The 17,485-nt window shown below is 37.6% G+C and overlaps 1 protein-coding gene across 1 annotated transcript in view; it reads right to left on the bottom strand.

Annotated features, from left to right (window-relative positions):
* Window positions 1-14,774, bottom strand: part of SUGT1 (SGT1 homolog, MIS12 kinetochore complex assembly cochaperone) — a 43,192-nt gene extending 28,418 nt beyond the window's left edge. The window contains exons 1-10 of the mRNA XM_060129165.1: window positions 14,622-14,774; window positions 14,471-14,528; window positions 7,941-8,031; window positions 7,200-7,269; window positions 6,445-6,515; window positions 5,301-5,354; window positions 4,901-4,917; window positions 3,557-3,591; window positions 1,820-1,916; window positions 916-1,023 (exon numbers count right to left, since the gene is read on the bottom strand). Of these exons, the coding sequence (XP_059985148.1) occupies window positions 916-1,023; window positions 1,820-1,916; window positions 3,557-3,591; window positions 4,901-4,917; window positions 5,301-5,354; window positions 6,445-6,515; window positions 7,200-7,269; window positions 7,941-8,031; window positions 14,471-14,528; window positions 14,622-14,659 (639 nt within the window). The 5' untranslated portion in view covers window positions 14,660-14,774. The remainder of the gene's footprint in view (window positions 1-915; window positions 1,024-1,819; window positions 1,917-3,556; window positions 3,592-4,900; window positions 4,918-5,300; window positions 5,355-6,444; window positions 6,516-7,199; window positions 7,270-7,940; window positions 8,032-14,470; window positions 14,529-14,621) is intronic.
* Between the last annotated feature and the right edge of the window lie 2,711 nt (window positions 14,775-17,485).

The raw sequence follows: 17,485 nt of genomic DNA, 5'->3' as shown, positions 1-17,485 counted from the left end.
CAGGCCCAGTTACCATTCTTCATGACACAGGCCAACCCTGATTCTATTCTATGATAGGAAAATTCACACAACTAAACTCAAAAGTTAAATAACACACTGTGTTGCAGGACATATGCATAAAAAAGGTGTAGTAATGGAATTTATATCATTCTTACTCATTAACTCATCATATACCTTCACACAATCTTACAGATGAAAGGATTTCAGAGTTCACAGTCCATATCCCTCTCATTTTTATAGATGCTGAAAATCTTGTCCTATGTGTGACTACTCTAAGTTAACAGGGCAAGCAAAGAACCAGTCAGATTTTTTGATTTTCAGCTTAGTATTAGTATTTTTCCTGCTAAATTATACTTCTACGTACTCGTACTACATCTTTTGACTGGTAGCTGATATATACCATGAATTTTAATTCTATTGCATATTTTTACTTCTTTTTGAAAATATAAAGGAATCTAAAAATTATGGTTACTCAAACAGCAATTTAAATTATTCATTAATCCTTCATAACAAAGTAACCTAAAAGTCAGCTTAACTAAAAAATAAGAAAGCAGATTCTTACAGTAGTCTGTATTTTTAACTGCATAAGAAAGTGTGAGAGAAGTATTTGTATATCACAACAGACCAAAATGACAAGGTCAAGACATGAGACACTGTCAGTATCAAATCTTAAAAAAAATGCTGATCACTGTATCTTTTATGAAAACCTCTTTATTGAGAAGTATTCTACCTATCTTAATAAGCATATAAACACTTTTGAGGTTAGATTTTTACAATCCATTTTCCTAGAATTTGGGAAGGTGGAAAAACTATTCAAAAATTATTGTTTGTATTTAATTTAAAGATATGTGGCTGGAAGGATCTATAAGCTCACAATCACAGATTACCACTGACAACCCTTTTCAATTATCTTACCTTTGTTGAAAGTACTTTAAATGTGCTCTGTTCTGGTATTATAGGATGAAGAAGTCTCAGCTTCAAATTATAATCCTCTCCAGAAGGAAGTTTCACCAATGCGGACAACTAATGATCACAAAATTAGTAGCACATTTTATAAATTTATTTAAAGAAGGGTAAAGTACTTAAACTGACTACAATTACAGAACTTCAGTACTGCTGCAGATTATTTTCAAAACTTTCTATGGATTATCAGACTTAAGAATCTCAAAATAATCTTTTAAAAATCTGGTATCCTTCGCATGAATTCTCATATACATAATTAAGTAGCAGAACAGAGTATGTTTCATAACACATACTGAACATTTAAATCTCAAGGAAACTCAATCTACAAGAACAAAATAATACGGTACGTAACAAAGAAATATTCATGTGCAAAACATCTAGTTCTACCATGAACTCTCTTAAATATCTATCACAAGGTTTTCTACTAAATGCTAAGAAACCAAGTTATTGAAAGTTATACTCATTTAATATGGTTAGTAAATTCTAAGATATATAAGTCACAAAAATTAAGTGGATCTTTTTCATGAAGTATACCACACATATGTGTAACCAAAGCACGTATCTCACTAATGTCTTTTATATTTGTCAACCAAATTCTGCTTTGAATTCCAAATCTAAAGAAAGAGAAAACAATGCACACCTAGCTATAACCTACAGTATACATATGCATCTCAAAACTTAAAATGATTCAAATGGAAAAGCAATGCTTCAGATTTTCATCAGCATTTTCCACATTATCTCAGGAAAAAATGATATATATCTAATAGACTGCTATAGATTATTCTGCAATATATATTTATATTTACAAATAAACGTATTTAACCTCAACCAAAAATAATTCAAAAACTATAATAACCTCTTTTTCTGAAAATTCCACATTTACATCATTCTTCTGAACATTCTTGATCATAAGTGTAATGATTACTTGAGATTCTGTTTGATACCAGTCATACCTATAAAAAAGAAAAAGGAAACTTAAAACAGAACTTAAATTTTCTTAAAGTTGTTGCTTGTTTTGTCAAGATAAAAATTGTATATAATCTGATGAACAACAAGAGCTCCACCTTGAGGAACAAAATAGCAAAGCAGCTGTTGATTCACAAACAATTTTATGTAACTAATTTCATATGACCTGTACTAAGGGAAGAGAAAAGTAAGGTTGATGATGTCCAAAACCCCTCCAGTGGATTTAATAAATACTTACATAATTTTCTAGGTTCTAACATATCTCTAATACTGTTGTGCTTAAGCTAATTGGTTTTTTTTGGCCACACCACACAGCATGAAGCCACATGCACAGCTAGTTTTAAAGATAAAATTTATTCTAACAGGTAACAATTCTAATACACCAACAGTTTTATCCTCTCATTTCAACCTAATACTAAGAAGTAAACACTTCCATCCCTATTTTACAAATGAAAAAAAAAGTAAGCTCAGAAGGGTGAGGCAACTGGCACATCAGGAGCAGGTGTTACACTGGACCCAGGTCAACCTGACTCCGCACTCCAGGATCTCTTTACTGAAGCTGAGGGCAAACAGCCCTGAGCACAGGGAACAGAAGCAAATGAGCTAAAATTAAAATAATTTAACTCATTCTGCCAGGCACAATATTAAACATAGTACCTTCCTTCAATCTCAAAGTATGTGGAAAGATTAGTGTGCCTAGAGATTCTAATTATGTGTATCTTTCCCACTGAAAGCTCAAAAATATATCATCACTTTCAAATTAGAGTGGATTATAAACTCCATGAGAGCAGAGCTATTTATCTATCCTGCCACTATCACATTCCCAGGACTAAGCACAGTACCCTGATACATGGTATATTTATTACATCAATGTGGGATTATTTTATACTCCAAACGCTCCAATTATTAAGTTTATGTACCCTACCCCTGCTCCTGTCACTAAAGTTCCTTGTTTACTAGGTACTTGGAGAGTCATTCTGTATCTCCCCAGAAAGAACATGAGTAAATCGTTTTAAGATTTTCAAGCCATTTTACGTCAAAAGCACTGGATCTTTAAAAGACTCACAGTTTTCCTTTGAAATTCAGTTAGGATGCAAAGCTCGAGATTAATGCCTTGTGTTTCTTTCTGTTACACTAAGAATACAAGCTGTACACACAGCTAATGAACAACTAAAAATAACTCAAATCCTTGCTAAATACTTATTCATGATTGTAACTGCTGCCCTCAGCAAGTGACTTTCAACTCATGCAGAATTATTCTATGAAAAATTTACTCCACATATAAAAGGCAGGTAGAGTTACAATTCTATCAAGTCTACTAACTTATTTACCTAGGTAACAGCAATAACTTAAATGGAAGAGACTCTCTTTAATACATGGAAAGGTGACATAATGTGGAATCAGGTGAAGTAAGTTTTAATTGGCAATTGATTTGATTTTAACCTTAATATAAACACTAATTCAAATCAGTTAACAGTCTTACAATTAGTTTTTCAAGGCTTTAATATGATTTCTTTTATAAACTAAGAAATACTTAAATCACAGGTAAGGACTTGCTTACTATTAAACAACAGGGTTTTTTCCCTTTAGGCATATTTATCACGCATTATGAAAAACAAACACTTACTTGATTTTTGACTGATACGTCCTCTGGGATGCAGACTGATTTTGACAAATTCAAAGAGAAAGATTTTTACAAGTTAGTTTAGTAACTGCATATTAAAAATGCATGTATTATTAATTTACCCAGTGTTATAGTTTGATATGGAATAACTACATGAAAACTTCTTACAGAGCATGGTATCCATAATTGTTAAATAATACTCATCTTCACAGGAATTAGAATACTCAGTTGTTGTTTTTTAATTTTATTTTTTTTAACATCTTTATTGGAGTATAATTGGTTTACAATGATGTTAGCTTCTGCTTTATAACAAAGTGAATCAGTTATACATATGTCCCCATATCTCTTCCCTCTTGCGTCTCCCTCCCTCCCACCCTCCCTATCCCACCACTCTAGGTGGTCACAAAGCACCGAGCTGATCTCCCTGTTACTCAGCATTTTTAAAATTTTACGAGTTTCAATTTCAAAAAACCGTTTTTCTTCTAAATTAAAAGAAGGATAAAAAACAGAAAAATTTCTGAAGATATGTTTGGAAAAGGTTACATATAAAATGTCCAGTTTCAAGATTCAGTAACTCTCTAAGCTGAAATAACAATAACATTTAAAAAAACATTTTTAAGACTATAGTATAACCTTCAGGCTTAACAATGGCATCAAACTGCTCTGGAAAAACATATGAAGCACTATTTCCATGGTGCCTTCCTGATATTGTCTTACACCATTTATGGCTGGCCTCTCTGCAACAAACATCACTGACCACTGAGAAACAAAGTGACTCTTAACCAATCCAAACTTTTCTAAACTACGTGTGCCAGTTCAGACTGTAAATCTAAAGAACTTGTCCTGGGTCAATGGTGGCCTCCAAGTTGTCCCTAAGTAAGAAGGGAAGAGACAGCGTTTGGAGGAAGAAAATTAGTAAAACTGCCCTAGAGAGATATGTAACTGACAGAAAGCTCATTCCGAGTCCAGCCTCAAATATACTTAGTAATAATATAATTAAGTAAAAACACAAAGGATAGGGGCTTCCCTGGTGGCGCAGTGGTTGAGAGTCCGCCTGCAAATGCAGGGGACATGGGTTCGTGCCCCGGTCCAGGAAGATCCCACATGCCGCGGAGCGGCTGGGCCCGTGAGCCACAACTACTCAGCCTGCGCGTCTGAAGCCTGTGCTCCACAATGGGAGAGGCCGCGACAGCGAGAGGCCTGTGCACCGCGATGAAGTGGCCCCCGCTCGCCGCAACTGGAGAAAGCCCTCGCACAGAAACGAAGACCCAACACAGCCAAAAATAAAAAAAAAAATTAAAAAAAACACACACACACACACACAAAGGATAAAACCTTTGGACTTACCACCTCAGGCTGTGATCCTATTAAAAACATAAAAAGGAAACATTTTCAGGTAACAGTACGTGTACAGGCAAAATTACATACATGATTTCTATGGCACAAACATAGTGATTAAGCAAACCAATTCTCCATGCATACCTAATAAGGGAAAGGGGTTTAACTGCATCCTGGAGTCACTTGAGACTCCTCAGTAATTTCTTACCAGTAATACCACTGCAAAACAAATCCATCCAAATTTCCCTTTCAACATATCGAATGAGGTAAAAAATCAAAATACCTTGGGAAAGCCCAACCTAAGAGAACATCCACTACTTAAATTATAAGTTATAAAGTTCAAAACAAACAAATGTCAAACATTTACTTCTTTTTAAATGGAAAGACCACGGGAAACCTGCATACTTACCATTCTGAGCTTCTTGACACCTTTTAATCCAGACAATGAAATCAGCATCTGTACCTAGAAAGAACAAACTGACTGTAACATCACTCATCCGCACAACCTCACATATTCATTCAACAAATAATTACTGAATACCTATGTTCCAAACACTATTCTAGGCACTGTGGATGCAACAGTGAATTAGACAAAAATATCTGTCCTAACAGAGTTTATAGCTATCCTAATATTAAACCTGTTAGTTACTTGTTCATCCTGAAGAATTCTGATGTTTAAAAAATCAATTTTATCTGCCTGCCAATGCAGGGGACACGGGTTCGATCCCTGGTCCAGGAAGATCCCACATGCCACGGAGCAACTAAGCCCGTGCACCACAACTACTGAGCCTGTGCTCTAGAGCCCGCGAGCCACAACTACTGAAGCCTGCTCCATGTCCCCTATGGGGCAAAACCATTCCCAGTTAGGAGCTACTGCTTTGGAGAATTGTGATAACACTCCATCATAAGATGAAGATAAAATGATAGTACACAATTAGGATTATGTACTGTAACTATGAGATTACTTAACCTTTTTGTACTCTGCAGAGTTTTTGATACTTGGCTTTTACAATTTCTATATATTATGCACAGATATCTATACTGCTGTGATAATTTTCATCTATTTCTCTCAAAAAGGTGATATTAGAAACTCACAATACTCTCAAACCTCCATGTTTCTTCAATACCCTATCATACTTTACCCCAAACTTAACACTTCATTTCTCAATAAAAATTTTCATTTTAAGATTTCATTATCTCAGTAATCTGGATAATAACTTAAATAGACTTCTGAATGTGAGAGCAAATTATACTTTCACTTATCCATTAGAAAAAAAATAAAGCCAGACTAAGTACTTGGGAGCACACTAAGTGTTTATGTAGTTTTCTGCTTCTGATGATAGTTTATCTGTGATTTAAGTGCTAAAGAAAGGCCAATTTAATCAATTTTTAAGTAAATTCAAATTCTGCAATCAACACGAAATGTCATCAAGAAGAGAAAAAAGCTGGGTTTCTATAATTAACTTGAGATTACACTAACAAAATTCAGCTATGGTATTTAAGACACACAGGTATAATGGATTAGTGTACTAACATATAATTCTAATACTTACTATCTAATTTCTGTCCTTCTGTAAAAGCTTCTAGAGCGGCAGCATAGTTTTTTTCATGGTATTCACATATCCTGCATGAGAATATTAAAAACAAATACACACACATGAGATCATGAAAAACAGCCTTCTTTCTAAATTATAAAAAATGAAACTATTTTCCCTACTATTAAAAGAAAGAATTTAAGTATATGTTAATAAGCCAGCCAAGAGATTTCCTAAAATACTCTACTATAATATCTAGTATAATTCCCATTAGAATCCAATTTTGGAACTCATTTCAGAAGGAATTTCTTGATTTTAATTGTATATACTTGCTTATTCCAAAATATAGTTATATTAAGGAATTAAAGACGTTTCTGATTCTTAAAGAATAAAGTCACACTTATCAACAGAAACAAACTGGGATATAAAGTACACAGATAACAGAGTCTTCATTAAATGTAGCCTGTCCAGCTTGGGTGAGGAACAGATGTTCTCTAGTCAATTAAATACAGTAAATTCCAAATGATGAAGCAAAAAAGGGATGTGAAATCCAAGAGTTTCATCTAGACTTTGCCTTCAACCATCACTATTTTGAACTATATATATATATATACTAACTATACTACAATAAAAGTATAAAATATACCTAAAATTGAATCCTATCTCAGCTATAAAATGTATAAATACAGAATTTACTATTTATATAAAGCTTACAATTAATTCATTCAAGAAACTATAGTCCAGACCCAGCAAGAAGAGTAGTTACTGCATACCCCTTTCTCAGCAGAGCAATGGAACTATTTGGATTAAGTTCAAGAGATTTCTTTGCATCAGCAACAGCGTCTGCATATGAAAAAAAATGGGTTTTTTAGTCAGTTACTTATGGATCCTAACAAATACTAAACACAAAATTTGAATTAGCCTCTGATTTTTAAGTTTTCAAGCTGGTGGAATGGACAAATGATTTTAAATTAGGAAAAGTTAATCCAAAATAAAATTACCCTCATACCTTCCTAATGACCTAATATTGAACTTCCTTCTTAAAGCGCTTCAGGCAATGAATAAAGCTCTGTATCACAAAGTTCATCTAATTTTCTCATTAACATCATTTATGTAATCTGACTCAAGGTATTTAATTTCTCCCTACTCAGATTATCTATCCAGATAATTAAAATTACAGAATATAGAAATACATTCTTTTTATAAAAAATAAAACAAGGGAATTCATTTAAATACTTTGTAAAATAGTAAATTTGATGTTATTCTTTGTTAGCATATCCAGTAACCATGAATGAAATCTGTACAAATTCTACACCCACTGAAGAAAGAACGGACAACCATAAAATTTAAATGGGTGATGCTTAACATGTTTGTCACATTTCCGCTACTTTACCTTGTATGAAAGACCAAGTTAAAAATCCTGGAAGATAACCTTTATTTTATTTGATTCATTGTATCTTGGGCAAAATTTGTAAGTAACTTATAGAGTCAATATACTTTGTAAGAAAAGTTACCACGGTAATTCCCAAGAAGAATGTGACAATAAGCTCTTTGACAGTAATACTGTGCATCATCTGGTTTCTGCTCCAGAGCCTTAGTCAGCTCCTACAAATACAAACACGTTGAGTGTCAGTAAATGTTTTTTAAAAGCCATCGAATTCTAATTAAACATGATTTTTAATCAAATAACCTATTATCATAAAGTATTTGGAGGAAAGATAACAGGGAAACAAGTTTGGAGCTTTTCTTTCCAAGAAGATCAATATCCCCCTTTCTCCTCCCTTCTCCCCTCAAAAGACCACAACTGAATGTAACATCTACCTAAAGCACTTAGCAGTTCCTGGCCTACAGCAGAACTCAATAAATGGTAATTATTATCACCTCATTTATTCTGGAGAGTTTAGTTCATATACATTGACCACCACTGATTTTCTCCTTCTAATTTGGAGAAGATTCATAGATCATGTACAGTTTGAGATGCCTAGAAAATGTGAAGCTGTCCAATAAAAACAAAAATTAAAAAAATTTAAAAAATGGAAGTTAAACCTAGAGCTCAGAGAGGTTAATGGAACCAATAAATACATAATCAAGTTTACCTGGCCCTCTCCTATCCTCTTATCAATGGCCTAAGAAATTACAGCATTCTGTCAAAAGCCCAGATACAATATCTCATAGATAGCTACTATCAGTTGATCAAGAATTAACAGAGCGATTAAAACTCTGCCAGTCTGGGCAGTCACAGTTCATAAGTGGTAGCTGGAACAATACTGATGCAAGAAGAGAGAGCACGATCAGTGAAGCCAAGGACAAATGCAGGCAAACAGGAAGGCTTTGATTCTCTACCCATTGCCCACACACCCTAGGGACTTGGTAGTTTTCTTAACAGGCAAAATTACTTCAATAGCCACACATGTGGCTTTGCTCGAACCTCACAGTGTGATTCTCACAAAGCAATGTATACTATACTTGGTAATCGTAAACTTAAAACCCAACATACCTAAGATCTAAACCACTTTTTACTATCTTAACCCCTATCACCCTGATCCAAGCAGTAATGAAAATCAGATCTTGTTACTATGTCTCTGCTCAAAACTTTCCAACATCTTTCCAGCTGACTCACAGCAAAAGCCCAAGTCCTTCCAATGATCTGCAAGGCCCTCCTCGATATAACCTTCTGCTCTCCCTCTCATCTCACCTCTTAAAACTCTTCTCCTTGCGCCACCATTCTAGCCACAATGGCCTCCTTGCTGTTCTTCGAACATTTCAGGACCCTGCACCTGCTGCTCCCTTTCACTAGAATGCTCTTCCCCCAGATGTGCGCAGAAAATCCATTCCCTCACTTCCTAGTCAGTGACTGTGCCAGAGATAGGATTCAAATCCAGGTCTGTCTGACTCCAAATCAAATTTTAACCACTAAACATTGCCTCATGGTAAAATTTTACTCCAAGTTTCTTTCACACACCATCTAACATTTGTATTAATACAAGATTTTCTAATACTTTGAAATTCTTAAGCTAAAAACACCATCTTCCACTAAGCTTTCAAACAATTTTGAAAACAGCTGATGGCTTCCTACATATCTACTCAAATATATCATAAAACCACATTTCCAGCCTCTCCTCACCAAGAAAATGTATATTATAGGTCGAAAAGGCTGTTACAGATTATAATATCTGGATCATCAATTCAAAAAGTATTTTTATTTTTTTCAGTAGTCAGGTTTTTCTGTTTGTTTTTCAAAAAGTATTTTTAAACACATATTATGGAATAAACATAGGCCAGACACTGGAGGTTCAAAGATGAATAAAATATTCCTTTTCTTTAGGAGTCAGGTATAAACTTCTGAATTTTGAACCAACTTGCAAGTGACCTTTAAAAACACAAACCAATTGTTGGTTAAGGAGAACCAGTTATGGTCATTCAGTTAAATAAACTAAGCAACTGACTTATTAAGCTATCAATAAAAAAAGTTACCAAAAAACCACTCAACACAAACTGAACATTATAACACACCAACTTGTAAGTCATGAATAAAACACAACAATAAATTTATTTTGAATAAGGAATATACCAGAAAAAGTGACGTTAAAATAATTACTTGTGGTTGTCTTAACTACATCTGACTTGTGGCAGTGTTTTCAGTGTTCTACTGTTTCTGTGACAACAGCTGCTGGCTGCTAGAATACAAAGGGACTAAAGAGAGGTATCTCAAAAGGCAAGGACTTCAGTGCCAACATTTGAATCACAGCAGCAAAGGGCTATTTAATCAGACTTACACAAAACGTATCCAAAGATATAGTACTTCTCACAGAAAATGGGTTGTGTTATAGTTCACAAAAGTAAAGAAACCCATGAAGTGTAAAATATAATTACACTGAAATCTTTAACAAGATAATGATAAAGGAAGTACCCTGATAACACAGAACGAGAGGGGGAAAATTCCTTTTTAAGGCATTAAAATTGTTTAAGACTTGGATCTTAGAAAATTAATTTCCAAATCTTTATAGAGCTTTAGGCTCTCTTAAAATGCTATCCAAAAAGGTTACTTGTTAAGATTAAAAGCAAAAGCAGACTGCTCAGACTGACCTAACATTTAAAGGCCTTTAGCTCTGAATATCTCAGCCTGACTCCATTTGCCATTTTCTTCTAGTCACAGCTAAACCCCAATCATGGATAAACAAGATTGTTTATCCTTCTCCATTCCTAAACTAGCAAGCACCCCTGGAGAAAAATCACATAACCATGTAGAACTGGTATACTTTATGCTAACCAGCTATGCCCTCAACAAAGCTATCTGTGGTCAACTACTTCAAAGTCAGCTCTCAAACAATTATATCATACACCCCAATCCTACCCACTCCTCCAGAGGATGACCTTGATGCCTTGAACCTGCGACTTGTCACTTCTAAACTCGGTAACCTTGAGCAAGTTAATCTCTTTAGCCTCAGCGTACTTGTAAATGCACCTCACAGTTGTTCCAAGAATTGTGGTAGGAGTCATTTAACACACCTGAGTGCCTACTACATCCCAGGCACTACGCTGAGAACACAGTGGTAAACAGATACACAAAACCCCTGCACTCTTGAAGCTTACATTGGGGCCCAATTCAGATAAGGTCGTCAGAGAAAACAGCTTCCTTGAGAAGGTGACATTTCAGAGAAATCTAGAGTGATGAGCATTTCCAAGCAAAACAAGAGGTAGTCAATAGAGAGTACGTTCTAGGCAAAAGAACTGCCAAGTCCAAAGGCCCTGCACCAGGACTGAGCTCGACACATCTGAGTAGCAGAAAGCAAGCCAGCGTGGCTAGAACCTAGAGAAGAATCTATAAGATGTCTACCTCAAGGGCCTCACCCTTGTACCTTACATTACTTATCCTCATAATCACCCTTTCAAGTGGTCCTAGTTAATCCCATTTTACAGACAGGAAATCTGATCCAGAAAAGTGATAGCAGGAACTTTCTTGAAACCAGGATATGGACCCAAGCAGTCTGATTCCAGAGCCCATGCTCTTAAGCACTACTCACACTGGGCCTCAAAAGATTCTCATAATCCACATATATGTTTTCTCCCTCTACTGAATTAAGACTTCCTCTGCAAAGTTTTTTTTACTTCCCCAGTTAGCCTCTGCTACGCTCTTTACTGTACCTGATACACCACTCCACTGGAGTACTTATATTTTAATGATCTGTTGACTTGCCTGTCTCTCTCCACTAGACTACAAACTCCCTCACTACAGTAGTTTCATCTTTAGCTCGCTGGCTCCCAGTACAGCATTTGCCACTAACGTTGTTTGTTTAATGAATGAAAAATGTAATCAGCTTGATACACTTTCTCTTTATTCTTAATTGATGGTCTTATATAAAAATGTGACATTTTAACTGATGTAATATCAAGCGACCTTAATTTTAAAATAGCTACTGTTAAACCAACCCTTGGGAAAATCTAGAGGGAAACAGACTCTCACTTCTCATCAAGGTTCCGGCCCTACTCATTATTACCAATTACTTAGTAATTAACATTTGCCTGTTTATCTCTGTGAGAAGGTCATCTTAAGTTTTAAAAAGAACATTTCCTCTTAACACAAGCTGGTTCTTATCATGATCATTCTCTCCACTCCCAGTTTTTGATTCAGGTGGTAGGTCCTGTGGTAGGTCCTGAGAATCTGCATTTCTAACAAATTCCCAGGTGATTCTTCTGCAGAAGGTCTGGGGATCATGCTTTTGAAAGCCGCTATTCTACAGCACTAGACTAAGAATCAGGAAACATGTGTCCTGAGGCCCCTATTCTGCCTCTAACTGGCCACATACATCTCTATGACAGATCACTTGGACTTCTTTGGGTCTGTTTTCTTCTGTAAAACGGACGGGTAAGGAGTACTGGCCTACCAGATTCATAAGTACTTTCAGAAAATCTGGGGTGGAGAATTCCCTGGCAGTCCATGCTTCCACTGCAGGGGACACGGGTTTGATCCCTGTTTGGGGAACTAAGATCCCACATGCCTGCAGCGCAGCCAAAAAAAATAAAAAACAAAATCTGGGGTGGGGTCCAAGAATTTGCATTTCTCTGAGTTCCTAAGTGATGCTGATGCTACTGGTCCAAGAGCCACACTTTACGGACAAATGTACTAAAGCTAATCACACACCCACACTATCCAATTTCACTCCTAGAAACAAAAAAACAAATGCACTCCCAAAAGAAAGGACTGCATGTGTTCACCAAAATACATGTACAAGAAAATTCACAGTGGTTTTATTCATACTAGCTAACAACTGGAAATACCCCAAATGTTCACTGTTAGAATAAACTGTGCTATATTAATACAGTGGAATACTACACAGCAGTGAAAAGCAAATAACTTATGGATGTATCTCCCATAATGTTTAAAGCAAGACAGAGTATCTACACTCAACTGAATACCTAGTGTATGATACTTTTTATATGAAGTCCAAGAAAGACTAACTGATGGTGACAGAGTACAGAACAGGTGGGTAAGAGGAATTATTGGCTGGCGAAAAACATGAGAAAGCCTTGAGAATGGAAGTATTCTATATCTTGATCTGGGTGGTATACATACATGTAAAACTTCAAGTTCATTAGTACAGACTTAAGATTTGTGTTAGATATCCCACCTCAATAAATAATTTTAAAAGTAACTGAGATGTAACGTGACAAAGAATTCATTACATTAATATCCTTTAATAGCAACTATTATATAAACTAGATTTCCAAAGGAGGCATGGGGCCTAAGAGGACCATAACAAAGGTAGATTCTGAAAATTAACAGCTATTTAGCTGACATAAGGAATTATGGAGAAAAACTCTCAGTGCCTCTGGTAACATTACTCTAATAGTGATCCCAAGAGCATCACTAGGAAACATCACAACACTACCGAGTAATCAACCACTTTATTTGAAGGTGTTCGTATCCCAGCCCCAAAAGCATAATCCAACCTAAAAGGCCACAAAGGACCCACGCCCTGGTTTCCTCCCCACCTCATTTCTTACTCCACTTTCATCCCACTCTAACCAAATGGGCCTTCTTGCTGCTCCTTGCACAGCTTACTTCATTCCTACCTCAGCATCCTGACACTGACTCCTCTTCCTGCCTGAAATAATCTTTCCCCAGAGCTTCCAAGCTCACTCCCTCATGCCTCTTCTCAAATGTCACCTCCTCCACTAACCACGGAACAAATTTCTTTTAGAAGTCATAGCTAGGAAAAAGGTTCTCTTGCCTCAAATTCCTAACCTTACATATGTTAAGCCATAAGAGCAAAACAAAGTTTCCTCTTTTTTATGCTTCAAAGCAAGAAACCCCTGGCTAAATTTTGTGACCCACTACATCATGTATTCTTAGTCTGGGCTCTCTTTATTACTTCAAATTATTATTTAACTCTTGCTCTTTTGCTTTCCTTCACAGCGTTATAGTTTTTCACTTAACACAAACAGAAAGTGCCTTCCAAGTCAGTTAAATACATAAATAAGACTTTAATCCAGAGCAGACAGTGCCTTCCACAGTTGCCCCCAAGAAATTGTTTTGAGAAATAAACAAATGAGTGGGTAATGAACAGTGACTGGACATCTGGAAATTTTCGGGCACACACGGGAAAAGGTTTCTGTTCCAATAGTGTGAGTTCATACACGCACTCAGCACAAACCTGGTACACAGAAATGGCAAGGATGATTGTCAAACGAAAAACCGAATGAATAAACATCAAGCCTTAGATTTCACTTTTTGCTCTCAGTCACAAATGCCATTTAAAAAACAAACAAACCCTTTCAGACCAACTATGAATGTTACCTCTACCCCCAAAATGGAGAGCAGGTTTTACTAAGCAGCTCCAAGGATACAGGAACGGACTAGGGATGGGAAGCGTAACCGGGCCGCTGCGGGACACAGAAGGGAGAGGCGGAGTCTGTCAACATCGGGGCTGAGACAGGAAAAGCAGCAGCCCCGACCCCAGGAAGACAGTGCTGGGAAGAGGCGGGGTGGGCCGGAACCCAACGCGGCTGCGTTCCCCAGAGCACAGTGAACCGGCTCTCTCACCTCCAACGCCGCCTGGGGGTCCTCGTCGATCAGAGCATCAGAGAAGCTCCGGAAAAACCTGCCAGGAAAACAACGACTTCAGCAGGGCTCTCTAACTAAAGAAAGACGAAGTGGGATACAAATAATAGCAAAGAGAAGGAAAAACACGCACCTCTGGGCTGCTGCAGGTGCCGCAGCAGCCGCCGCCATCTCTAACAGTTACTGTTACCGCTGCTGGTGCTGCTCCTGCCGAGGTTACCAGCTCCGCCGCCGCCCAAGGGGGAACTTCTGGAGAAACACCAACCGAGCTTCCGTCCTACGTAGCCAATGAGCAGCCACGTAGCGTGCCGCGAGGGGAGGGGAGGTGAAGCGCGAGCGCGGGTTGGGCTGGGACCTTGGAGGACCGACTCTCCTGGCCCACCCCGCCCCCACCCCCGGCCGGCGAGCAGCCTGTCAGGCCCCGCCCCCTGCAGCCATGGTTACGCAGGCCGTGGCGTAAACCAGTCCCAGCGCGCACCCACACAGCCGCAGAGCCTCAGTGGGTGGTAGGTCGAAAGGACTTTTGTGTCGTACTGTTATCGCTGAGGAACGTGTGGCGTTGGGGGTCGTTTGTATGTCTGTTAATAATAATAACACAAGGCACATCGAGCTCCCTTTTCTCTGCAGCTCTCATCATGGCTCCCGGAGGCAGCCAAGCTTTTTGTGACCCGTGACGTTCTCGGCTACGTGTTCTTTTCCGGGAGCGAGTTCCGGATGGCGCGTCGATGCCGGGATCTTGGCGCTGGGAACCCTAAAGGCCTCGGACTCGCCGGAAGTCGCTCCGCCCTTGCAGAGGCTGGACTGGAGGAAACCTTTTGGTTCCGGTGCGGGTGAACTGTTCCTTTCCCCAGAACGACACAGGCCCAGGCTTTCTTCCTACTTGGCTTCCCAGACAGAAGAAAAGCGTGTACCATCCGAAGGCACTGAAGGGAGAAAGGTGGCCTGAATTTGTCTAAGTGCTGCTTTACTTTCCACCTCTTTGGTCAGGCCTTCCGTCACCGCCCTTTGACCCGTGCAATTCAGATAGAAGAAGCTTCCAGCAAGTTCCACGGGACGGGGATGGGGGCGGGGGGGAGCAGGAAGGAGTGGGAGTGAGCGGCTCTCAGTAGAGGTAAACAAGTAACTGAACTCGAGTGTCTGCCACATCCAGAATCTAAACTAAGTCCTGGGATTCAATGATGTTAACGCCTTCCAGAAACTTAAGCCAGTTTTGTTCAAAGTGCTAAAACCAAAGAAGGGCAATAGTCAGTGATGTGATAGCAACAAGGGACGCAGCCGAATATAAGGTATACGGATGGAATCCTCAAATATGTTGTACCGGAACCTCAGTCTGGAAAGATGAATTCGAATTAGTGAAGGAAATGGAAAAGGCAATTCAGGCAGAATAGGCCGAATGTTAGAAAGTGATAATGTGAACTCTGAAATTGGTAGAGCCAAAATTCAAGCTAGAAGCAGACTGACTGAGTGGTGGAGAGGCAGGTAACTGCCAGATCATAAAGGGCTAGTTGTAATCTGCTGAGAAGTTTGGATGTAATTCTCTTAAAGATGTTAACCCGTTATAGGATTTTTACTCAAAAAAGGCAGTAAGAATTAAATTTGCATTTTTATGTTATTCTGTCTGTACTGTGGAAGAATGATTAAAGGGAAAAGAACAGTTGTTGGGAGACAACTGCTGCATTACAGGCCAAGTGGCTCTTAAATAGGTTAGTGATTATAGGGGATCGTAAGAATTACAGAAATAATTGAGGTAAAACTGTCTGGGTTTGCTGATCTCTCCTTTTGTGATCAATGCTTTTTGTATCATATGTAAGGCCTTGTCTGCTCCAAAGCCATGAGGATAGTCACCTGTGTTTTCTTCTAGTTGCTTGAGTATTTTACCTTTCACAGACAGGTTTATTCATTTTTATGAAAGGTAGGAGGTTGGGATCAAGTTTCCTTTTCCCCCCTTATGGATAGCCGATTGACCCAGCCCTACTTGCTGAAAAGGCTGTCATTTGCCATTTCCCCTACTAAATGATTATGGCACCTTTGCTGTAAAGTAGATGACCACATATATGAGGGTCTGTTTCCAGGTTCTTATTACGTTGGTCTGTCTAACCTTGTCCCACACTATCTTAATGTAGCTTCATAAGTCTTGAAGCCCTATAACTTTTTCTTAAAGATTGCCTTGGCTAGTCAAAGGCCTCTGTATTTACATTTTATACATTTTCTAGAACTTATTTCCATTTATTTATAAATTTTAGAAAGAACCTGTTAATTTCAAAAAAAAAAAAAAAGAACCCCCCCCCCCAAGACAAAAAATCCTGCTAGGATTTTAACTGGGCTTGCATTGAATCTATAGATCAATCTATTTGGGGAAAACTGATCCTAATTTTTTTTTAATTGAAGTATAGTTAATTTACAACGTTGTGTTACTTTTTGGTGTACACAGACTGATTCAGATACAGATAGATGGATATTCTTTTTCATTTCCATTGTAGTTTATTACAAGATATTGAATATAGTTCCCTATCCTATGCAGTAGTTTATCTGTTTTATATATAGTAGCTTGTATCTGCTAACCCCAACTCCTAATTTTTCCCTTCCCACATCTTCCCCCTTTGGTAAACATAAGTTTGTTTTCTATGTCTGTGAGTCAGTTTCTGTTTTGTAAATAAGTTCATTTGTATCATATTTTAGATTCCACATATTAAGTGATATCATATGATATTTGCCTTTGTCTGACTTACCTCAGTATGGTAATCTCTGTACCAATCCATGTTGCTGCAAATGGCATTTATTTCATTCTTTTTTATGGCTGAGTAGTATTCCATCATATATCTATATACCACATCTTTTTTTTTTTTTTTTTTTTTGTATACCACATCTTTATCCATTCATGTTGATGGACATTTAGGTTGCCTCCATTTCTTTTTTTTCTGACATCTTTATGTTGATTCCTGCAATCCATGAATATAATACACCCTTCCATTTATTTAAGTGGTCTTTAATTTTTCT

The sequence above is a fragment of the Lagenorhynchus albirostris genome, chromosome 18 (genome assembly GCF_949774975.1).
Source record: "Lagenorhynchus albirostris chromosome 18, mLagAlb1.1, whole genome shotgun sequence".
In the NCBI taxonomy this organism is placed as follows: Eukaryota; Metazoa; Chordata; class Mammalia; order Artiodactyla; family Delphinidae; genus Lagenorhynchus; species Lagenorhynchus albirostris.
Note: the sequence above shows the minus strand (reverse complement) of the source record. Positions and strands in the feature narration are given on the sequence as shown.